We start from the raw sequence: 25,125 nt of genomic DNA, 5'->3' as shown, positions 1-25,125 counted from the left end.
CTTTGAGGAAGGAAGACTGTATAGGGGGTTGGTGTTTTGTTTTATTTTTATTTCAGTGTAATCATTCTTTGATAAATTGTGTAATCACTGACTTAGTAGAAAAAATATTATTGAACTCCCGGGTTGCAATGACCATAAAGTAGTGTATTTTCATATAGAGACTTGAGATATTGTGAATAAATTATAAAGGAAACAGCTTATATGCTGGTCGAAGTCCATATGGACCCAGTTCATTTTGTGTTCAGTGCTTAATGTGGATCTACCATTTTAAGAAAAACAAAAAGATGGGTGGGGGGGATGCCTATTGTGCCCTTTTGTATGAGTCTTTTAAAAATCTGCCCTAAGAGTAACTTGGAATGAGATCAGATACAGCATTGCATCCATTGAACGAGATTGGGTAGCATCAGTGTGGCATTTTTAAAGCCCAGTTCCAGCTTCCCTAGATGTCGCCTGGTAGTTTGCTTTTTCTATCCCATATTCTTGCTGGGGACTTGATTTGATGTTACCATATATCTGAAGGTTCCTGTCTCCCCCCCCCTTCCTGCCCCCCAATCACTAGCCATTTTCATTATACTATATCTTGTTTTGCTATAGGGCTGCTGAACAGATTTCTTAAGCAGCTTTTTGCAAGGTTAAAAGAATGCAGCTTGGTAACAAGTTTGTGTCATTTTAAATATATACCTTCTAGTAAATAAGGAGAAGTCTGGCAATCAATCCCTTTTAGTGTGTTATATGTTTCACCTGACAACTAAACCTTCTATTGATTAGCCATTACTTTGTTAGATAATCCTATGTCATTGAATCCATTGTAAAAAATTAAACTCTTTAAAATGTTTTACCCTAGCAGCACTGTGAAAATTGAAAACTTGTTCAGAATTACAGCCTGCTTTCACAAAGAAGGTAGTTTTCAGCAAGGCATCTTACTGGTTTATGCTTATGTGCTTTATATGCAATATAAAAACGTATTGAAGTACTCCAACGCAAAACTCTTTGCTTCTGGTTCAGCAATGTAAGCTACCTTTTCAAATGTTGCATGGGGACAGAGCCTATCTTGCCAGTGGCAATTATACTCACTAGTTTAATTTTAGCCTGGAAGGAGTCTTACAATAGTAAAATATTGGATGTAAAATACTGAATTTTTTAAGCTTTTTATTCCAGAGTGATCTTAGGACTGTGACAAATTTTAATTTACTAATCTATGTGACTTCCTTGGGGGGTAAGCAAGATCATATACCCATTTTACAGATGGGATGGCTAGAAAATAAAAGCTTATGTATATCCTTACCCTAGAAACACTTACAGGTCTAGAACTGGTTTCCAAATCTATCTAATATTCCCCCGAGTGTCTTGTACTCACTTCTGAGGGAAAAGGAATTTTGGAGGGAAACAAATTAGTTTTCTAACCTGCCATGACTATTTTTCCCCCAGAAAATAGCATAATATTTTTATTAATTAATTAGACAAACCTTTAGTTCTTTTTCCCCAAAAATATTAACTGCATACCTTTATATTTTTATTGAAGTAAATTTTTCATATGATGAACTGCATAGATATTAATTGTATGAGTCAATGAATTTATAAGTCTGTCTGCCTGTGTAACCACATCCTCATCAAGCTGTAGAACATTTTCATTACCCAAGAAAGTTTCCTTGGTCTCCTTCCCAGCCAGTTTTCCCATTGCCAATGAATCAAACATTGATCAACTTACTCTCATAGCTTAGTTTCACCTTTTCTAGAATTTCATGTAATAGAATAATAGATTTTGGGGTCTGGCTTTCGGTGTAATGTTTATGCGATCCATCTATACTGCTGTGTTTATCAGTAGTGTATTCTCTTTTATTGTATATTCTGTTGAATAAATATACTGTAGTTTGTTTTCCATTCTTTTGATGGACACCTAAGCTACTTGCATTTTTATAAATGTAGTTGCTATGGATATTCTTATATAAAGCTTTTTTGGTGAACACGTGTTGAATACTTTTTGATGTGCTTATGAGCTATTCAGGTATTGTCTTTTGTGAAGTATCTGTTTTAAGTTTTTTGCCATTTAAAAAAATTGCATTGTCTGTCTTATTATTGAGTTCTAGAACTCAACTGTATTGAGTTCTAGATACAGGCTCTTTGTGAGATATGTGTTCTGAATATTTTCTCACAAGCTGTGGCTTGCCTATTTATTCACGGTGTGTTTTGATGAGAAGTTCTAATTTTTGAATGCAGCCCAGTCTATCAGTCCTTACCTCATGATTGTACAGATACTCTAGGTTTTCTTCTAGAGGGTTTGTAAGTTTTAGCTTTTACCCTTAAGTCTGTGATCCATCTCAAATTAATTCTTATGTGTGGTGTTCATTATTTTCCCCATACTTTTTTATTCAGTTGCTTTGATACCATTGTTGAAAAGACTTTCCTTTTCCCCATTGAATTACATGAGTGCTTTTGTCAAAAATCAGTTGGCTGTACAAGTGTAGTCTGTTCCTGAACCTCCTAGAGAAGAGGCTGCTGCTGGATGCAGAGCAAAGGGTAACAGCATCTGAGGCATTGACCAACCCCTTCTTTAAACCCCACATGGAAGACAAGCTCAAGTCTTCTTTCTTTTTAGAAGTGTGTATCAGTAGTGTATTCTCTTCTGTTATGTGTAAATAATGCACCAAATACTACACTGTCTTGATCATTGTAGCTTTAGTAAGTCTTGAAATCAAGTAATGTGAGTCTTTAATATTCTTAATTTTAATATTGTTTTGGCTATCATAGATACTTTGCATTTCTATATAAATTTTAGAATCATTAGCAATTTCTTTTAAGAAGTCTGGGGGTTTTATATGTATTTTATATATATATTTGTATGTATTTTGGGATACACACACATATACACATGCATATGTATATTCATTTGAGTAGAATTAACCTCACAATAATATTAAGTCTTCCAGTTTATAAACATGGTATACATCTCCATTTAATTTTGTCTTTTTAAATTTTTCTAAGCAATATTTCGTAGTTTTCAGTGTACATTTCTTACACAGATTTATTCCTATTTAATATTTTTCAATGCTGTTGTAAATGTTTTCATTTGATTTTTGACTCTTGACCTTGTTTCCTGTCATTTATGAATAAAGACAATTTTATTTCTTCTTTTCCAAGTTATTTGCCTTTTGTTTCCTTTTTTTGCTTTATTTCAATGGCAATGGCCTCCAATATAAGGTTGAATAGATGTGGTAAGAGAACCTCTTTGCCTTGTTCCCAGTCTCAGAGGGACTGTCTTTCACCACTAAGTATGTTAGTTGAAATTCTTTTAGATGTCATTAATGGGATTAAGAAAGTTCCCTTTTATTTCTAGCTTGCTGAGATTTTGTTTTATTGTTGTTATTGTCATTGTGTTCATGGAAGATATTGGTTTGTAGTTTTCTTCCTTCTTTCCTTCCTCACTCTCCTCTTCCTGCCCCTCCCTTCACCTTCCCTGCCCCCCTCCCCTTTCCTCCCTCCCTTCCTTCCTTCCTTCCTTCCTTCCTCCCTTCCTTCCTTCCTTCCTTCCTTCCTTCCTTCCTCCCTCCCTCCCTCCCTTCCTTCCTTCCTTCCTTCCTTCCTTACTCCCTCCCTTCCTTCCTTCCTTCCTTACTCCCTCCCTCCCTCCCTTCCTTCCTTCCCTCCCTCCCTCCCTCCCTCCCTCCCTCCCTTCCTTCCTTCCTTCCTTCCTTCCTTCTCCACACACAGCATGGAGCCCAGTGCTCCATCCCTGAGATCAAGACCTGATCTGAGATCAGGAGTTGAACACTTAGCCAGCTGAGCCACCCAGGCACCCCTGTAGTTTTCTTTCTAATGTCTTTGTCAGGTTTTGGTGTCAGAGTTATGCTGCCTTCATAAAATGAGCTGAGAAGTTTTCCCATCTGCCTCTATTTTCTGAAAGTGTTTGTGTATGGTCCTGGTGTTATTTCTTCCCTAATATTTAATGGAATTCACCAGTGAAACCATCTGGGCTAGAGGTTTTCTTTTTGGGGAAGATTTTGTTTTTTAATTTACGTGGAATAATTTTCACTTACAATTTGTTTCTTTAATAGATACAGAGCTATTCAGGTTTTCTCTTATTGTGTCAGCTTCGGTAATTTGGGTCTTTCAAGAAATGTACCCTATTTTATTTTATTTTGTTATTATTTTTTAAAGATTTTATTTATTTATTTGACAGAGAAAGAGAGAGACAGCGAGAGAGGGAACACAAGCAGGGGGAGTGCGAGAGGGAGAAGCAGGCTCCCCGTTGAGCAGGGAGCCTGATGTAGGGCTCGATCCCAGGACCCTGGGATCATGACCTGAGCCGAAGGCAGCTGCTTAACAACTGAGCCACCCAGGAAATGTGCCCTCTTTTATTCAACAGGTTGTAAACTGTTCATATTTTTTATTTTATTACTCAGATTATTCTTTTTTTTTTTTTTTTTTTTTTTTAAAGATTTTTTATTTATTTATTTGAGAGAGAATGAGAGACAGAGAGCACGAGAGGGAAGAGGGTCAGAGGGAGAAGCAGACCCCCTGCTGAGCAGGGAGCCCGATGTGGGACTCGATCCCGGGACTCCAGGATCACGACCTGAGCTGAAGGCAGTCGCTTAACCAACTGAGCCACCCAGGCGCCCTTATTACTCAGATTATTCTATATTGGGCTAACGAGAGCCCCTTTAGGTTGGCATCTGTACCCCTTTGACATATCTCTATCATTCCCTGTGTGTCTCCAGGTTCATCTTATATTTTCCCTATCCAATCCTGGAATCAGCCATTTCTCCAGAGAGCTATGGTTCCTTTCAGTGTAAAATGGTATTTAGAAGCCAAGATTTAAACATTAACTTACATTTTTTACATCTATATGGATATATTTTGAAAACCATGAATTTATATTGGTACCTCTAATTCTAATTCAGTACCACAGAGTTTGTTCTAGATCGCTCCCTTTTCGTATTTATAATTCTCTTTTCTTATAGTAAGAAACATGGTTTGAGATTTTTTTTTTTCTTTTAGCACTTTAAACATGTTGTTTCTTGTGTTCTAGCCTTCGTTGTTTATGGTGAAGCTTTACGTCTGCTTTTATTTATATTGTTGGCTCTCATGTATGGAGCATCCCTTTTTTCTTAGGCTCTTTCAAGGTTTTTGTCTTTGTTACTGGTTTTCAGCAGTTTTGACTGTTTGTGCCTAGTTCTTATCTTTGTATTTAATCTCCATAGAGTTTGCTGATCTCAGATCAGTAAGCCAACAGTTTTCACCAAATTTGAGAACTATTTGATCACTATTCTTATAACTTTTTTTGTGCTGCATTCTCACTTCTCTTCTGGGTTTCCAGTTTACACATATGTTAGATCATTAACACTTACCCCACAGATAACTGAGCCTCTGTTCATTTTTTTTCTTTTACTCTCTCTATCCTTCAGTTTAGATAATTTTAGTTGATCTATCTTTATTTCATTGACCTTTCTTCTGCCATCTCCAATCTGCTTTTAAGCCCATCCAGTAAATTTTAAATTTCAGATAATATACTTTCCAGTTGTAGAATTTCTATCTAGTTCATTTTAGGTTTTCATTTTTCTGGTGAAAATTTCCATCTGTTTATCCATTATGATTGTATCTTTCATTTAAGATGTTGAATATATTTATTATAGCTTCTATAAAGACTTTATATACTGATTCCCATACTAGATAATCTCAGGGCCATTTTCTACTGGTTCTTTTTTCTCTTGACTATGGGTTCCATTTATCTGCTTCTTATATCCAGCAGTTTTTTATTATATAGTGGACATTATAAATAACTCATTGCAGAGACTCTGGATTCTTTTATCTTCTACTGATTAACTTACTGACTGATCACTGTAACTTCACAGAGTGTTGGTTTATATTTGTTAGGGCACGTATGTTTTGATTTTTCCCCTGGTCCTAAGGTAGAGCCTTTACTCCTAAGACTTACTGTTTATTCTCAATGCAGGGTCATTTCAAGTTTTCAGTAAAAGTTTGAAATGCCTGTTAAGTTCCTCTAATTTAGTAGGAATCAGATTCTAAATTCTGTCTCCCCTCATGGGCAACAGCTGCAATCCCTGCTCCAGTCTTCCAGTCTTCTGTTATTTTCCATTGGAATCCTTATGGTCTCCCATTCATATGTGTAGTTTGGGGATTAGCCATGGATTAGAGGAGAATTGAGCCTCCCCTATGGGTCTGTTTTCTATGATTTTTTAATCTCCAGCCACTATGGCAGCCCTGAACTCCATCCTTTGGCATATCAAGCCAATAAACTGGCTTTCTAATTGAATTTTAGTCACCCTGCATCAAGTAGATTGGTGAGTACCCTCAGGGGAGAAAGCACATAAACATGGATGTTACCCTGTGTGTTTCTCCCCTTGAAGGTCAGTCTACTCTTCTCCCCCAGTTTACTAGTTTAGGTCATTCTCCAGTGCCTTTAAGTAGTTATTACTAAATTTTTTCCCCATAGTTTATAATTGTTATCTTATGAGGGTTAATCCCGTGTAAGCATCTCTGGCATTATTGGAACTTGAACTCTTTGGCTTACATTTTTTATGTTATTCAGTATATATGAATCAATTCGTAAATGTCTTTTAAATGATAGGAAGTTTTACTTAAAAACTTTTTTTTTTTTAAAGATTTTATTTATTTGACCGGGAGAGACACAGCGAGAGAGGGAACACAAGCAGGGGGAGTGGGAGAGGGAGAAGCAGGCTTCCTGCTGAGCAGGGAGCCTGATGCGGGGCTCAATCCCAGGACCCTGGGATCATGACCTGAGCCGAAGGCAGACGCTTAACGACTGAGCCACCCAGGTGCCCCTTACTTAAAAACTTTTATGTTGTCTATACATGAATAATAAATGTTTGTGGTATTAGTAGTTGCAAAAGAAGTACTGAACCTGACCCCAGAAGATACATGCAACTGTAGCTGCTATACACAAAGGTCAGATGATCCAATTTATTCCTTTAAAATATGTTTGGGGATACCTGGGTGGCTCAGTCGGTTAAGCGTCTGCCTTTGGCTCAGGTCATGATCCCAGAGTTCTGGGATCAAGTCCGGCATCGGGCTCCCTGCTCAGCAGGGAGTCTGCTTCTCCCTCTGCCTGCCCCTCTCCCTGCTTGTGCGTGCTCTCTCTCTCTGACAAATAAATAAATAAAATCTTTAAAATAGGTTTTGAAATAATTTCAACTTAAATTATATAAGAATAAAACAGTTAAGTGGATATAAATTTTTTAAAGTTTAATTTGAATGGAAAACCAATTTTATAATACTTTTTCTCCATTTTCTTAAATTTTTTTACTTACATCTTTCCAAAGAATGATAATTGACCAAAAATGAATCGTTTAAAACATCTATGAATCCACTGCTGACATAAGTAAATAGGAGAAATCATAGCTTTTTGTCACAGAAAAAAATTCCATTTAATAAATGTGGAAGGAGAGTGCCTGGGTGGCTCAGTTGTTTAAGTGACTGCCTTCGGCTCAGGTCATGATCCCGGAGTCCTGGGATCGAGTCCCACATTGGGCTCCCAGCTCAGCAGGGAGCCTGCTTCTCCCTCTGACCCTCTCCCCTCTCATGCTGTTTCTCTCTCTCTCTCTCTCTCTAATAAATAAATAAATAAAATCTTTTAAAAATATAAAATAAATGTGGAAGGAAAAAGGGAAATTTAAAAATCACCATCAGAACACCACAGTAAAAATTACCATAGGCAAGATCCACCAATGGATGCTAAAATTAGCAGGCAAAAGTTGAAATAGAAACGAAATATTTTCATCATCTCAGAATATTTCTCCCAATATATTTTGTAATCCCTAAAGGAAAAATAACAAACTCATAATGGAGAATCTTGGCAGGTATGATCATAGGCATATGATAAAGTTTACCATCACTAGAAATACTTAATAACATGCCTCCTGACTTGATGCATTGAGAAGGGTACATCACCTTTGTGGTATTCTTCCCAATAATGTATAACCTCCATCTGATCATGAGAAAACATGAGACAAGGCCAAATTGAGAGAAATTATATAGACTAATCAGTACACTTCAGAAGTGTCATGGTCCTAAAAGACAAGACTGAGAAATAGTCACAGATTAGAGGCAACTAAAGAGACATGATAACTAAATTCAGTGTAGCATCTTGGGTTAGATCCTGAATAGAAAAAGGATAGTAGTGGGAAAATTGGTGAAACTCAAAAGAAATTCTTTATATTGTACCAACTTAATTACTTAGTTTTGATAAGTGTTCTGTGGTTATGTAAGTCATTAACATAAGGGGAAGCTGGGGGGAAGGGTATACAGAAACTCATTTTGCAACTATTCTGTAATCTAGAATTTTAAAAAATGGATTCTTTCCTATTGTTGGTTATAAGAGATTGCCGATGTCTTAAGATTTTTCTCTTTAATTCCAAAACATATAGTTCTCCAACATAGTAGTTCTCAAAGAGTGTTCCTAAACCAACAGCATTAATATCAACTAGGAACTTGTTATAAAAGCAAATTCTCAGAAGCCTGGGGGTGGGACCTAACAATTTGTGTGTTTGGGTTTGGTTTTCTTTTCCCCCCAGATTTTATTTATTTATTTATTTATTTTATTTTAGAGAGAGTGAGCGAATGGGGGGAGGGGCAGAGGGAGAGAGAATCCCAAGCAGACTTCATGCCAAGCACAGGGCCTGATGTGGGGCTCCATCCCATGACGCCGAGATCATGACCCCAGCCAAAATCAAGAGTCGGTTGCCCAACTGACTGAGTCACCCAGGTGCTCCAACAATCTATTTTTAACAAGCCCTCCTAATGATTCTGATGCATGCTAAACTTTGAGAATCATGATTTATACCGTCAGTGAAAACTTAAAAAACAGAGGGGAGGGGGGTGGGGGGATGGGTTAGCCTGGTGATGGGTATTAAAGAGGGCACGTATTGAATGGAGCACTGGGTGTTATACCCAAACAATGAATCATGGAACACTACATCAAAAACTAATGATGTAATGTATGGTGATTAACATAACATAATAAAATAAAATTAAAAAAAAAAACATTGTTTTACTATATTGGCCAATTATTAATAATGTTTGCTTACCATAAAGTATAACCAATTTTTTAATTGTGGTAAAATACATGTAACATAACATTTACCGTCTTAACCATTTTTAAATGTACAGTTCAGTGGATTAAATACATTCACATTGTTATATAACTGTCATCACCATCCATCCCCAGAACTCTTTTCATTTTATAAAACTGAAGCCCTATACCCATTAAACAATAACATCCTATTTCTTCTTCCAGCTCTGGCAACCATCGTTGCACTTTCTGTCTCTCTGATTTTGCCTCCTCTAAGTATTTCATACAAGTGGAATCATTTATTTATCTTTTTATCAGTATTTATCTTTTTGTGACTGGCTTATTTCACCTACCATAATGTCCTCAAGGTTCATCCATATCATAGTATAAGTCAGAATTTCCTTTCTTTTTAAGGCTGAATACTATTCCATTTGATGTATATGCCACATTTTGTGTGTCCCTTCATCTGTCAGTGGATACTTGGGTTGCTTCCATGTTTTGGCAATTGTGAATAATGCTGCTAGGAACATGGATATACATAAACCTTTTCAAGATTCTGCTTTCATTTCTTTTGGGTATATACCCAGAAGTGGCATTGTTGGATCATATGGTAATTCCAATTTTAATTTGTTGAGGAACCACCACCGTTCTGTTTTCCACAGCTGTGTATATATATATATATACATTCCCACCAGCAGTGCACAGTGGTTCCAGTTTCTCCACATCCTTGCCAACACTTGCTGTTTTCTGGTTTTTATTTTTTATTTTTTAAAGATTTTATTTATTTATTTGACAGAGAGAGAAGGCAGACGCTTAACGACTGAGCCACCTAGGCACCGCTGTTTTCTGTTTTTTAACAGTAATCATCCTAGTGGGTATGAAGTGGTATCTCATTGTGGATTTGATTTGCATTTCTGAAATGATTAGTGATGTTGAGCATCTTGTCATGTGCTTGTTGGCCATTTGTATATCTTCTTTGGATAAATGTCTGTTCAAGTCCTTTGCACATTTTTGAATAGCACCCCTACCTTCCATACATACAGTGAGACCACTGCTGCTTACATTCTTGTTCATGAGCTCATCAGTGGCTCTTGTGGGCTCTCATTTTCTTTTCTTCCACCTGCCTACTTTGTTTCCAGTTCCCATAAATCTGGAATTTATATATAAGTCTATTCGTGTGTTGATTTTGAGAATAGGACAGAATTTGAAAACTGTATGTGACCGCATTTTAATATTTAAACCTGTTTCCAAAAAATTCTCTTTACAGACTTATAACAGCTGTGCCAGACTCTGCTTAAACCAAGAAACAGTATGTCTAGCAAGCACTGCTATGAAGACTGAAAATTGTGTGGCCAAAGTAAGTAAGACTACTCATCAATATTACTATACCACATTGTAACAATGCTTTATCTATAAACATCTTCACTCAGTATTGCTATTAAAGATTATCACAGGATTTCATATTTAGAAAGGAATACAGCAGGCATCATTTTCAAAGCAGACTGCAAGTTGGAGTCTCCATCTCTTCAGTTGCAAAAGAATTTTTTGGTTATGCATTCTGGTCACACTTCCATCTAATTCACATTTGTTATTTGACACTAGTTACTTGACCCTAAAACACTAGATTATTACAAATAAGTAAGATTCGTGAAAGAAAATATACAATTATTTTTATAAGGTGGTTCATGGGTTTTAAATGCGATTAATATAGAGTAACCATTGCAAGGATTGTGAAGTATGCTATAGAAAATCCAATTATTTTATCGCTATTATTATTTATTAAGTGGTCAATGATAGAAATATTGCTTTTGGTGATTTTCATCTGAGTGGACAGGTGTGTTTTATCATGCATATGAGCTACCTTTTCTCATGTATAAAACGTGCATATCTATAGATACAAAAGTAATCACATATTAGAGACCTTATGGTCTAATAATTGTATTAACTATGGCTCTAATCTTCCAAGTATCTCTGATTACATAGGAACTTTGACCTAAATTTAGATAACAGCAACTTTGATTATTCCAGGAGTAAGTAAAATTCCAGTATGGGCTCTATCTCTAGACTTTTACCTTGCATATATGCAAAATTACTGCCTTAATAACTATTCAGGGTTTTGTCACTGTTAGAACATTCCCAACTTTAACTACTTTAGTTTAGTCTATTTTATTATACACTAGGGCTCTCAGTTACTTACTGTTATTATTAGAGTCGGAGCTGGTAATCAGGTAGTCTCCATCCTTTGCTACAAAAATCAAAGGACGGCAACATTTTTTATTATTTTTATTTTATTTCTTAAAACATGCAGTAGTCACTGAATCTGCTTAATCAACTGAAAGTATCATACAAACCATAACCATTAGAAATGAACCATATAGGGGCGCCTGGGTGGCTCAGTCGTTAAGCGTCTACCTTCGGCTCAGGTCATGGTCCCAGGGTCCTGGGATCGAGCCCCGCATCGGGCTCCCTGCTCAGCAGGAAGCCTGCTTCTCCCTCTCCCACTCCCCCTGCTTGTGTTCCCTCTCTTGCTGTCTCTCTATCTCTCTCTCTCTGTCAAATAAATAAATAAATAAAATCTAAAAAAAAAAAAATGAACCATATAAGGAATGTCAATTTATTTAAAATTATAATTAAAAAAGATAGAGTTAGTTAATTGTCTCTTAGTGTCTTAGTAATTTGCTGTAAAATATGAAAATAATAAATTACATATATTTATTTTTTCAGTCATTAAGTCACAACCAGCAAGTGCTCATTGACCCAATTTTGTATCCAGCATTTGTACATTGAAATGGGGGAATCAGTTATTTGGACCTTTAAAAATAATCTTTCTCCTTTTTCGCCACGTTGCTCAGTTTCATCACAAGTGGGTGACTTCTGGCTAAACAAGGTAAAATCTTAGCATGAGCACCGATCCAAGGACAGGGTGACAATTTTAATGAGTTTCATTGAGAGCTGGCCAAGTGAGCATCTGTTCCTTTTGTTTTCTCCATACTTTGTAAGCCAGGGATCTCTAAGCTATAGAGTCATGTTGGTGTGTGTCTGTATGATGTGTTTTGTTTTGTTTTTCTCCCACCCTCTACTTCAGTGGTGCATGGTTAGAAATCTTCTGGCATCTGGCACAATGGCATAATTTCTTCTGTGCTCTTGGGTGAGGAAATAAGTTTGCTCATTGCTGCTCATCTGTCTGTTTCTTTTGCTCCCAGATGGTGACCCTCTCATCCCATTCTTGCTTATTTTAACATTATTCTGACACCTATATCCTTTCATCATCTCCTTCAATACCCTAATTTAATAATGATTTCTATCCTTTCCTATTGGAACCCACCTAACTTTCTGGTTCCTTTTATTGGCCCACATCCTGGCTTCTGGTTCATTGCTTCAGATTTGAGCTATATAATCAGTTGGTCAATGGCAAATAAAAACATGTAGCTAAAAAAATTTCTTTCTTTTAACAGCCTCCAGTGAGGTATCAATAACATGAGAATAGAGAACAAGTTTTCCCTTTTCTATTTACATGTGTTATATGTATCTCATGATTCTGTGCTGTTTCTACTTGCCTCATTTATTGCTTGACCTTTGAAAGGTAATGACTTGCCATTATTTTTGTAGGTCTGCAAGCTTGTCCCTGTTTCCTGCTCTTCACCTTTAGCCCTTAACTGAATAGTTTCATCTGCTACACTTGATATGGCTGCAGTAGCTTTTCACTTGATACAAGTGTCTGTTGTTGATTCAGATTGTACTCCAAAGTGGCCTTGAACATCCAACCATCTCCATGTGAGAGCAACTATAATATAGTGATGATAACATTTTTGTCCCCTAGTTCAAAGGAGCTAATTCAGAGTGACTTTGATTTGGTGGAGATAGTCATTATAATTATTGAATATTGTTTATTATGAGGTTTAGAGAAGACATTAATACCAGTCATTCCCTGAAAAACAGCGAAGTTGTTACATTCAGACCTTGTAGTATGTAGTATGTGACTCTTCTTTGCCAGAAATACCTTCCACAAATGTTTTATAATAGGTCTATGAAGAGGGGCCCATTTGTACTCTTTAGAATATAAGAAAACAAAGTGGTAAAACAAACTACAGCCACTCTAGGTTAATAATAATCTTCTGAATCTCTAACTTGAAGAACGAGACCTAAGACAGGATTTAAAAATAAAAATGAAGGATGGGTCGTTTTATCAGTGTAACTTAGTCCAACTAATATTTGGAGGCATTGAAATGTCTTTTATTTTTGTCCAAAGCCTTCCTTCTTACTAATTATAGCCCTGTAGTTCATGAGATTTGTTTGGAACATGATGAGCTCTGTATTTATTGTAGCTTTAAATGGACAGTCATTATTGACTGCCAACTTAGTCTTTAAAATCAATAATCACATTGCACCTAATTGTCAGCCTTCATGATCTTTTTTACATGGTAAAGAAAACTAACTAGAAAAATGAAGAGCATTAATTTTTTTATGTTATCTCTTTGCTGACTTTATTTAAATATTACCGAAAATTTTGGTTTCAGGTTTTTCCTAATTTACTTTTTACACATGCATGCACAGAATTAAAATTAAGTTGTTTGAACACATCCACCTAGATTCCTGCCCAGGTAGGAGAAGTTCTTCCTCTTTATGTTTGGAAAATAAACCTCTTCAGTACTCCTTTGTAGATGTTCTGTATTGTGGTTGTTTGTTATGATTGTTTTTTACTTGAGACTAATAATCTGTTTGCAACTGACTGAGACAGAAAAATGTGATGTTCCTTTCCACTCACTCCAGATTTTGATAGAAGACTTGTTTTATTTATTTCCAAAATTATATCCGCAGGAAACAAGCTGTTTAAATTCAGATTATGCTGAAGCAAAATGGTCCTGGTATGAGAAGCAACGTGCTGTTTTACGAGCACAGAGTCCCTTTTCTCATAACTGATTGATAGTAAATATTTTCCTGAAGAATTATTGCCAACCATGAACAGTGCAACTGTTTCACTTTTTTTCCTTGCTCCTTGCTGTACCAGCCATTGTCGGTAATTAAGATCTACAATTCACAATGCAGACGTTTGCACTTCCTCTGGGTCTGCGCTATTTATAAGGCATTTCAGCTGTTCAGAGTTTCTTTTGAGTTTTAAACTACATGTTAACAGGCTTCTTTAATACACTGTTCCACAAGTAGCATGTCAAATGGGCCATTCTTTGCACAGGCCTCTCTTTCGGGTCTAAACATTAGCTTTGTGGAGAATATGTTAAGATTTAACCATATCGTCGAGGCCAATGAGGTTGGAAAAACTCTGGAATATAACATGTTACACATTACCATATTGCTATTTCAAAAAGGCAGGAATAAAGTTCAGATAGTACTATTTTTTTCTTTCATTTTCAAATGGGTCATATGATTTTAATGAGTGTTAATGGGAGTTATAGAGAGGTTCTGAGAAATACTAGTAAAGTGACTTTTCTCAGCTCACTTTGAGGTAATACTCAGGGACCATTGTTATAAACAAGAGTTTATGTGTTTGTCAGGTTAAGGATGCAGGAACATAAAACCTTCTAGATGTGCATGATATTTAGGAATACAGACTGGGACACCAAAGTGGATCAGCAGACCGACTGCACATTTGTTGTATAATCATCTTCAGGAACCCTAAGTAGCATATGCCGTTGGAGAGGAAAGTGTGAACAGGAATCCTGGTCTGAATTAATTTGGTAAAATTTAAGATCATTTTCAACCATTTCAAGGGAGTTAATTGCAAAAGAGAAAAAGAGAAGTCCAGACCCCAGTGAGCATCTTCATGAATTATGCCCTTGAGTGAGAGAACTGCTTGCACAGTCTCCTTACTACCTGCACTCATTGCTAAACATACTGGAGAAAGAAACAAGAAGCAGAAAGCTGTCAACAAAATATGTGTAAAACTTTGCCACAAGTGGGGATCAGACTGGCTGTGTTAAGCCTGAAGCCAGCTGCGTTGATTCTACATGTTGGCCGCCAGCATCTTCCGGCAGAGCAGACCTTCAGAGAAAGGCAGACACGGGTTTCCATGCTGATTCTTGATGGGCCCTTGAATATAGACAGAGCTTCAAACAAAGCCTTTCCAAGGCAATTTTATTTGCCAGAACCTGAAACTTTCTGTAGTTCTTTTGAACTGCAATGTTTCTGTAAACTTTTTTTCCTCAGTGAACTCTTTATGAACCTTTTTTTTAAGATAGCAGCAGTGGTTCAACTGCTGGGAACCACTGATATATCTGACTGAGGCACTTCAAGACGCTAGGACCTATTCACATTTCTCTCCAGCCAGGGAGCTAATAAGATTAAGTTTGTCTTTGTGGATTGGTCCAGATTAGCAGGAGATGAGCCCAGTCAGTGTTTTCCTCAGTGAAAAAGGAAAGGTTGGGAGAGAGAGGGGTGAAGGAAGAAAGTTCTTCATCAAGAATTGACTGCAGTATTGCCTGCTGATGCATGTCGGATCACCCGCATCGAGAGATCACATGGCTTCTCCAAAAGTCAAACGATCAATTCGCCTCGTTTTGGCTCTGTACTTAATGCACAAACAGTGCGATCTGCGGGGCTGTAATTGCATTGTTAGGGCCAAGGAACAAGCCTGTGCCTTTTCAGCAGACAGCTGGCAGGGAGAGAGGCATGTTGTTAGGAAAGAGAGAGGCAAGGCAAATAAAATTACTGCTAACGCTCAGAGATCGGCAGGAGTCCTACTTGCCTAATCTTACCGGTGGGAGCAAGCGGCTGTTGTAATCCAATTATAGCAGCATAAGCAATTTGTTAGACACTCCGCATAATGTAACAATTTCCCAATAAACTCTGACTTGTAATAACGTCGGCAAGAGTCCGCATAAATCTGCCCGAATGGTGGGGGCTGGAGCGTTCGGCTGGGGGCTTGTAATTGGCGCCATCAGCACGTTTTGTGGAGTGCAGTATGGTGCAGTCTTTTAGTGCAGGAATTTTAAGGAGAAAAGCATGGCACACGTTTCTTAGAAAAAGAAAAGTGGCCATTAAAAGGGGAGCAGCAAGAAGGGCATACTCTTGCCTTCACGTTACCTAGGAGTCTTAGTGTAGAAAGAAAACAGGAGGAAGCCATGTTTCCTTCAATACTAAAGGGGGGAAGGGGGAAGAGTATGCAGACTAAATTTCTTTTTTAAAAAGCCTCAGTTTCTATTATTTATACCCCCCTTCTCCAGCCCCCCAAAATGCTGTTCAGGCAGCATTCAGCTAACATTTTTACAAAATGCTCATAGCCAGACAAGACTAGAAATGCCAAGTTTAAATCTGTTTTCTTCTAGCGTTTAGCATTTTCTTTACAACAGGAAAATATATTTTCTTTGTGCACAGAATAAATCTTTTAATTATCTCGTTGACTATCAAACCTTTCTGTAGAGTTCTGCCTTCCGCTTTAAGAAACCGTCTCTTACTGAAGGATTTAAAATCTAGCTTGTTTGCTTAGCTGGCTTCACAACATTGCTTATTTTCTATTCCACAATATATTGTGAATGTCTGTGATACTAGGGTTAGTCATCTTCCATGTTGAATGTTTACATTGTACAAGAATACAGTTTTTCTTATTTAAAACTATACCTGTATGATCATTATAGAAATAATTTTGATTCCTAAGTCATAAAATTTCTGTTTTGGAAAAATATTTGTTGTTGTGTGGAGCAGAATAGAACCTCCATTATTGATTGATTGATTAGCGTTTGTAGTCACATTATAGAGTTTATTTATACAAGGTATAGGAGGTGAGGAGTGCTCCTAGATTTGTGTTAATAGACAGATTTTCATGCTACTGAGTGTGTATTAAATGTTACCTACTTTCTTATGCCAACCCAACTCTTCATTGTTGTTAATTTGTGTCAAAACAAAGCTTCTGAAATAAGAACAGGATTATTCAAAATATCATGTTGCTGTGGGTATTATTACACTAAATATTTACTTTCAGTATAAACATTTCCTTCTACTGAAGCAAATGCTGCCTTGTTTGACTGGAGCTACATCAATAAACTGCAGTGCCTCTAATAAAGCCACTCAGTGTCTGGGTTTAACTAATGGCTGATTTTCATGGCTTTGACAGTGAGCTGTGTGCGTTATTTTCTCCTGATATTGTAAAAATAATGAGAGCAAATTACAACAATCAGTTTACACAGATAGCTCCTGATTGGAGGCGATGGGCAATATGGCAGCAGGTAATCCATCTTCGGGCTCCTGTCACATTAACTTCAGCAGTGTGAAAAGATCAGGTGGGGTAAGCAGGGATCCTGCCCAATCGGAACACTGAAATTAATGAGAAGAGCATTGTTCTGTGATCAACCTTTTAATTAGCAAGATTGGAAACACAGGGAGTGATGAAGGCAGCACCACAGCTGCACAATGCCAGGCACAATTCCTGAAAGGGGGAAGAAAGAAAAAAATCTGTGGGTTTTACATCATATTTTTGTTGCTGTATACAGGCATTATGTTTCCACTCGAGAGCTGGTTTACAGACTTTACTGCCTACTTTCCAAAGTAATTAGTCACAAATGTAGTTGATGTATTAGTGATCTATAGGCTGTAATCCTGTCAGGGGTCATTTAGGTTTTGATTACCAGTATACTTTCTTTGGCATTGCACATTGGGTTTTAATTTTTTATTTTTTTCTAATCAAGTAAGCAAAGAAATCAAATTTTAAGAAGGCCTTTCTGGTCGACCTCCCACCACCCAATCCCTCCAGTTTATAGAGTTTTTCTTGCAAGTAGCATGAGAGTTTTCTGGTTTGGAGCACTTTTGTCACTTGGAGTTATTTAAAAGAGGCGCAAAGTCCAGGCAGTAAGCTAAGGCATATTTAAATTGTGTTCCTTTCCTGGTTCTGTTTATTAGGAAAATCACTGTTTTTCCCCCTGCCATTGACTTCTCAGTGTTGAGGGCTGTGTTATTTCAATTTATATAATTGAGAATTGAATATCAATGAAGTATGGTGTTTATAGGAGGAAGGGGGGTGGAATCTATGCAGTGACTGAGACTAAAGGCTGATTCATCCATTTAAAGCTCAGTTATACTAAAATTGAAACCTTGTTAATTATCCCTGTAATATTGGAAAATGTGGTATAAAGCTATGGAAGATATTAATGAGCCAGATTTTCCCTGCCATATCAGTGCCTGTTTTCTAGGCCTACTTTGACAGGCTTTAGCTTTGGGAAAGGTATGAGGTTTTCAGTATTTTAATCTTTATACCCTAAGCTTAATTGCTTAGTGTAAAAGCAAGAATATAATGTACAATATGTAAATGAATCCAGTTATCTTCCAAAGACTATAAAATAAATTTGTGGGTTTTTTTATATTAACAGTTAATTGACTTAGGCATTTATTTAAAGTACTAATACGTAGGGGCGCCTGGGCGCCTCAGTCTGTTAAGTGTCTGCCTTCTGCTCAGGTCATGATCCCAGAGTCCTGGGATCGAGCCTCAGGTTGGGCTTCCTGCTCAGCAGGGACGTCTGTTTCTCCCTCTCCCCCTGCTTGTGCTTTCTTGTTTGCTCACTCTCTCAAATAAATAAAATATTTTTTTAAAAAATTAAAAAACATAAGGTACGAACACATAAAAACCAGTTATCAGGTACCCATCTGAGTGCAGAATTAACAGTAAAGAGCCTAAAGTATAGTATGAAATATTGAGGTTAGGTGTCATAGTTATAGTTAATAGTTAATAGAACTTTTTTCATTTTAGTTATAACTAATGGAGATTCTAGCCTTACAGCCCTAAGATGCTATATTTATAGAAAGTAAGTCCTTGATATTATACCCCTATGCAAAACCTATAGAATAAAGGCATTTCACTTCCCTGTAGTACCCATCTCTCACCCCCCTTCCCCCCCAAAATCTTTAGTATACTTTTTGGAATTCTGTCAGAAACCTGATTTTTGGTTTGGTTTGGTTTTTTGATTGATAGCAAGCTTTTCCTGAAAATATCATCTTCAGTATTTTAGGATCAGTGACTTAATATTAAATAGTCTCTAGGACTTCCCCCCCCCCCCCCACACACACACCCTAAGAGAATGGTGCTACTGTGCATATTAATATTTTAAAGCCCACTTGTAGAATTTTGGGTGATACTTTTCTACATTCCTTAATCTGGAAGAGAGATTTTTATACTTACAGCTTTTATGAATTTTTGTGCCTGTTCATTTTCCTCTCTCCTAGTTTGACAGAAGCCTGGGCTCATAAGCTGTCCATGGATACTTTCTTAGTCATATGGTGTAAATAGATCACTTACAAAGCTTGTGTAACTTGAGCTCTCCTTTTGAGCCTTTCAGTAACCATGAGCTCAGGATCCATACATGTAAAATCTTACTCTTGTGTCATGACTTCAGCTTGTAAGGCAAATGAGCTATGAATATACATGACTATTCTACTCTATACCAACTTTCTATAAAATAAAATTAGTCTTTTTCCTTTTTTTCCTATGATTCTGGATTTCCATCTGACCTAGTGATCTTGCCAATATTTCTTCTTGTTGTTAGAGTTCTTTTCCAGTAAGATTTGCTCTTCAAGATCAGTGTTAAAAGTCTCTTTTTTGAGGGCATCTTTTTTTTGTATATATTAGTAATTATAGAATGTCTAACTAGCTGAATGACCAAGAAACTCCTTTTTGTTTCCTAACAGAGCTAGAATTACCAAGTCACCTTAAATTCTACTAATCCCAAATCTCATGAATAGGGTTCACTTTAGAGAAATTTTCATTAGTCTAGTCCTTTGGAGCTCACCTAATACACCTTTATTTAAAGTTCTTATGTATAGAACCAGTTGAATCTCTGATGCTGTTACAATCCTTTCTAAGTTCCCCATCCCCCTGATTTTTAGTTTAGCAATACGTTCCTATATAAAAAATTGGAAGGGGTGCCTGGGTGGCTCAGTAGGTTAAGCATCAGCTTTTGGCTCAGGTCATGATCCTGGGATCAAGCCCCATGTTGGGGCTCCCTGCCCAGTGGGTAGTCTGCTTCTCCCTCTACCTCCTCCCCCACTCATGCTGTCTCACTTTCTCTCAAATAAATAAAATCTTAAAAAAAAAAAAAAAGAATTGGAAAATGGCCATTTTTTACTCCTGTATCTTCAGGATAGAAGACCTTTTTTTTTTTTTTTTTCTTCCACTTTGTACTCCTCAAGAGTTTGAGGAGGAGAGAGAATATGTTAATATTTACTAAGCCCTATGTTTAGGCACTACAGTGCTGGCTGTGTTATCTATTTCTTTCTTTCTTTCTTTCTTTCTTTTTTTTTTTTTAAAGATTCTATTTATTTGTTTGACAGAGAGCAAGAGAGCACAAGCAGGGGAGCGGCAGAGGGAGAGGGAGAAGCAGGCCCCCGTTCGGCAGGGAGCCTGACACAAGGCTCCATCCCAGGACCCTGGGATCATGACCTGAGCTGAAGGCAGACGCTTGCTTAACCGACTGAGCCACTCAGGTGCTCCAAGAATATGTTAATATTTATTAAGCCTGATGTTTAGGCTCTATAAGTGCTAGCTGTGTTATCTATTTCAGACCTTATGTGAACCTGATAAGATGGATGCATATCCCCTATTTTATAGATAAGGAATCTGAAACTTAGAGATGTTAAGCCTTTTCCCAAGTTTTCACATCCCTAGGTTGTAGTGTCAGGGTTTTGAACTCCAATCTCTCTGACTTTAGGGTCCTTTCTGTACTACACCAGGTTGCCTTTCAAATAGTATTTGGAGGCCCTATATATCTGTCCTACCATTATACTTGGCTTCACACTACAAAGCACCTATAGCTTTTTTCCATTTGATTTCTGTAACACTTTTGACATCTAGCAAATGTTATTTCTTCATCTCTCCTTTATTGCTTGTAAGATATGTTGGTCTGACTGAACTGAGCCAAATACTGTATTCAGAAAACTTAACTATCTCTATTCTAGGCTACCTAGTCAGTAATTCTGCTATGTAACTTCAAATGCTTACTCAGTAATAATCACCTACCTTATCAACATAGGTCTTTAAAGTATCTAAGATGACCTCATGGCTCCATGCTCCATGTTCTACATATAAAATGAGTGGAACAGTATGAGTCCAATACAGCCAGCTCAAGGTGGTGACTCACACCTTCCTAATTGTTTTAGAAGTTGTTTTGGAATACAGATCTCATCCTATTGTCTGTGTCAGGATTTACATTGTAAGTATATATTGGCAGTTCTTTTATACCAAAACTTTATTTTTCCTGATTAAGATTGGTTATTAATTTTGTCGATTAAAAAAAAGTTTCCCTTAAGGCTTCCAAGCATGATTACACTTCAGTAAATATTTTTATATTTGTTTACATGCATCTAGATAGATTGGTGATTGCAAAGATACGGTAAGGATATCAGAATTAATAGTTGGACCTTAAAATCCTCTGTTTCAGAGAGGAGAGAAGCAGCTTGGGAGAGGAGTGAGTCATTATAAAGAAACACTGAAAGCAAATGGAAACAAAAAGCAAACAGACATGACTATTAGCATGTACACACACATAGAATCTCCCTGCATATTCTCTAATGGAAAGAATAGAAGTTTTTGATAGTTATGGTTGACATAAATTTCATGCTCAGACTTGTAAAAATATGTAAGAAATACTTGGCTCACATGGAGCACTAAGACTATGACAAACAGGAATGTTGAAATATTTCTAGAAGAGTGAACTAAATGTAATTATATTTTATATGTCAGACATCATTTCTTTATAGACATTTTCTTGGAATATCTAATAGCATAAGGAATTTAATTGTAAAGTTTTGTTTTGTTTTTTAAATCTAAGAGCAAGCCAGAAGGGAAATATACAGAGAAAAACGTGTTTAAAAAGAGATGGTTCCTACAGTGTTAACTATGGAGTGTGTAGCGTGACTCTGTAATGGAATATCATGGTAGGGGGTATAATACTGTAAATAAGATAAATATGCCACTTGTGGATTAATGGGCAACCTAAAGATTGGCTTTATTTACATCTATGTGTGAGGTTCTTTTTCATTTTGTCTGTTTTCTGTTATTCTTGTGATTGGAATGCTTAGAACCTTACAGTTTTATTAGGGAACTTTTGAAAAAAAAAAAAAATCAGTTTCCTTGTATCTTGCTTTATGTGTTTTTTGTAGGATTAGTATAGTGTCATTTTAGACCTTAAAATTGATAGGTTGGTGGAGTTTTTATTAACTTTTTCTCTGGGTGATATTTAAGGAAGAGGTGGGTTCTAAAATTAAGTCCAAGAAATATAGCTATCCTTTATATTTTGTTATGAACATTAAGGAGCAGGTAACAGGCACCACATGTATGCACATTGCAATAGATTCCATTTGAGGTGATAACAGTTTTGTGAATATAGGATGTTTTTGAAAGGTTTGGGTACTGAGTCATGTAAACGATTACATTTAGACTGGGACACTTACGTGGGAGCCATTATCTCAGCATTATAACATGAGAACGTGCAATAAGGGTAAATTCTAAGTGAGAGCTTTTTATAACTAACTTTTTGGTATACTCTTTAGGTTGCTGTGGATTGCCAATGAATACTATTATTTAGTGCTCTTGAAACTTCAGAAGTTTGAGACTTAGATTGTTATTTACTTCCTGCTTCCCCTCAGTTGACAATGTGTAAAACAGGTTCTTTATAAAAGGCAAATGGTATGCGAAAGTAAATTCAAAAGAGTTTGAATGGAACTAATGTTCACTTGCAGAAGGTCCATTCTCAAATTCTATTTGTTGAGTCTAATTGACTTCCAAACAAAAACAATTGTAAAATATATATATATTTTTTTTTTTTAAAGATTTTTATTTATTTATTTGACAGAGAGAGAGACACAGTGAGAGAGGGAACACAAGCAGGCGGAGTAGGGGAGAGAGAGAGAGGGAGAAGCAGGCTTCCCGCTGAACAGGAAGCCCAATGTGGGGCTCGATCCCAGGACCCCGGGATCATGACCTGAGCCGAAGGCAGCCACTTAACGACTGAGCCACCCAGGCACCCCGTAAAATATATTTTTTGAAGTATTAAGATTGTGTTATCAAATTTGATAGCCTTTTGCACCATTATTTATTGAATATTTACAATGTGCCAAACGCTGGGTTAAGGGTATTACACTCTTAACTTAAATCCTCGCAACAGTCTCATGAAGCATTCAACCCCGTTTTGCATACAAATAAATTAGAGAGATCAAGCAACTTGCCCAAGTTATGTTGCAGAACTGGAATTTGAACCCATACCGGCCCCATAGTCATGTACTTTCAACCACTGTGGTTTGTGAATTTTATTTATTTATTTATTTATTTTTAAAGATTTTATTTATTTGACACAGAGAGAGAGACATAGCAAGAGAGGGAACACAAGCAGGGGGAGTGGGAGAGGGAGAAGCAGGCTTCCGGCCGAGCAGGGAGCCGGATGTGGGGCTTGATCCCAGGATCCTGGGATCATGACCTGAGCCGAAGGCAGACGCTTAACGACTGAGCCACCCAGGTGCCCCGGTTTCTGAATTTTAGTACATAGAAATTAGGGTGTGTGTGTGTGTGTGTGTGTGTGTGTGTGTGTGTGTGTGTGTGTGTGTTGGGGTAGGGGGTTAATCTAAATAAAGTTCTCTGTGGTGCCTATTAAATGTTAACAATTTACTAACAAGTAGCCAGGATTTGGAAAACACAGAAGTATGAAAATTGTCTGTATAAAATTAAGATATAGTAATACATTTTATTTATTTATTTTTTTTAAAGATTTTATTTATTTATTTGAGAGAGAGAGAGAGAGCACATGAGAGGGGGGAGGGTCAGAGGGAGAAGCAGATTCCCTGCTGAGCAGGGAGCCCGATGCGGGACTCGATCCCGGGACTCCAGGATCATGACCTGAGCCGAAGGCAGTCGCTTAACCAACTGAGCCACCCAGGCGCCCAAGATATAGTAATACATTTTAGTTTGTAATCTTCTCTTGCACTTACAGTGTTTTTCCTTTTCAGCATTCCATGTGAGATGATAAAAATTAAAAATACCTCAATTAGCAACCGCAAAAAAGTAAAACTGTTAATTGAACCTTGTAATCTCCTCTTGCTGTCTGTTAGATTTTTCTTTGCAGGCTTTGATTGTGTGTAATAAAACTGTTGCTTAATTAATGCCAGGGTTCTGAAGCCTTTGGATGCCACAAAAGAAAGTGGAGAAACCAAGAGGCAGCATCAAATAGCTTTTCTGTCATGTTAATTTAGATCTGTCATTCTTGTCCCAGTTCATGATATACAGCTCCCAACAGAGACTGGGTGAATTGAAAGAGAAGCAATAGTGAATCCTGTCTTAGGAAAAACACAAGTCATGACTGAGGCTCTCAGTAGGTTAATGAAGAACTGTTTTCAGACAATATTTCACCCCTAGTTTGAGCTGCCCTTGGAATGAATGTGGCTGTATTCATATGACCAGCAGATGTGATGCAAAACCAAACTAATTGGTGATGTGGCATCATGGCTTTGTGGTATGTGCAGGAAAGATCCAGGACTGATGATGTCCATTGTGTACTATCCTTGCAGAAAGGTGCTTGTGTGTAACCAGAGCACGAGAGAGAACATCCTACTGACTTGTATTAATTTCTATTCAGAATGCTGAAAAACAAAATGGTAAAAATTTCCTTGGAAATTGGAAAAGTCTCCTTTATTTATGGACACACTTTTTTAGGAATCCGTAAGCTTGAAAAGAAAAAAAAAAGGTTGATAAGAAATGTTTGTTCATATTACCACTAAAAAATTTTTATTTCTTAATTTTAGAATGCAGAGTAATGAGTAACACTAACAGTCTTCACTAAAATGAATTTACTTTTAAGGTGACTCTTTACATTCTCTTCTTTTTTCATTCTTTCATCCTCCCTCCTTGATTCAAGGAACTTTTTATTAGCTGGTTTTATATTTGTATTTTAACAAGAGTGTTGGAAAGCAGTGTTTCTTTCAGGGTGGGGAAGATTTGAAATCCAGTAATGACAAATGAAGTCCCTTTCATTTCTGGCTGCATTCCCAGATGGTTGTATGTATCATAATCATTGAACTTTTAGAACCTGCTCACATTCTGTCTGGATTGCGTAGAATTACAACATCATATCTAAATTATACTTTCTGGCAATATT

General features: G+C 37.0%; 1 protein-coding gene across 6 annotated transcripts in view; it reads left to right on the top strand.

Moving 5' to 3' along the window:
* The window catches only part of BTRC (beta-transducin repeat containing E3 ubiquitin protein ligase), a 168,995-nt gene that overhangs the window by 93,341 nt on the left and 50,529 nt on the right, over positions 1-25,125 (top strand). For all 6 annotated transcript variants that reach the window (XM_036085997.2, XM_036085991.2, XM_036085961.2 and 3 more), the window contains one exon: positions 10,314-10,403. In XM_036085997.2, coding sequence (XP_035941890.1) covers positions 10,314-10,403 — 90 coding nt within the window. The remainder of the gene's footprint in view (positions 1-10,313; positions 10,404-25,125) is intronic.

This window comes from Halichoerus grypus, chromosome 7 (genome assembly GCF_964656455.1).
Source record: "Halichoerus grypus chromosome 7, mHalGry1.hap1.1, whole genome shotgun sequence".
Lineage (NCBI taxonomy): Eukaryota > Metazoa > Chordata > Mammalia > Carnivora > Phocidae > Halichoerus > Halichoerus grypus.
The sequence above is the reverse complement of the archived record's forward strand: the minus strand, read 5'-3'. Positions and strand labels throughout refer to the sequence as shown.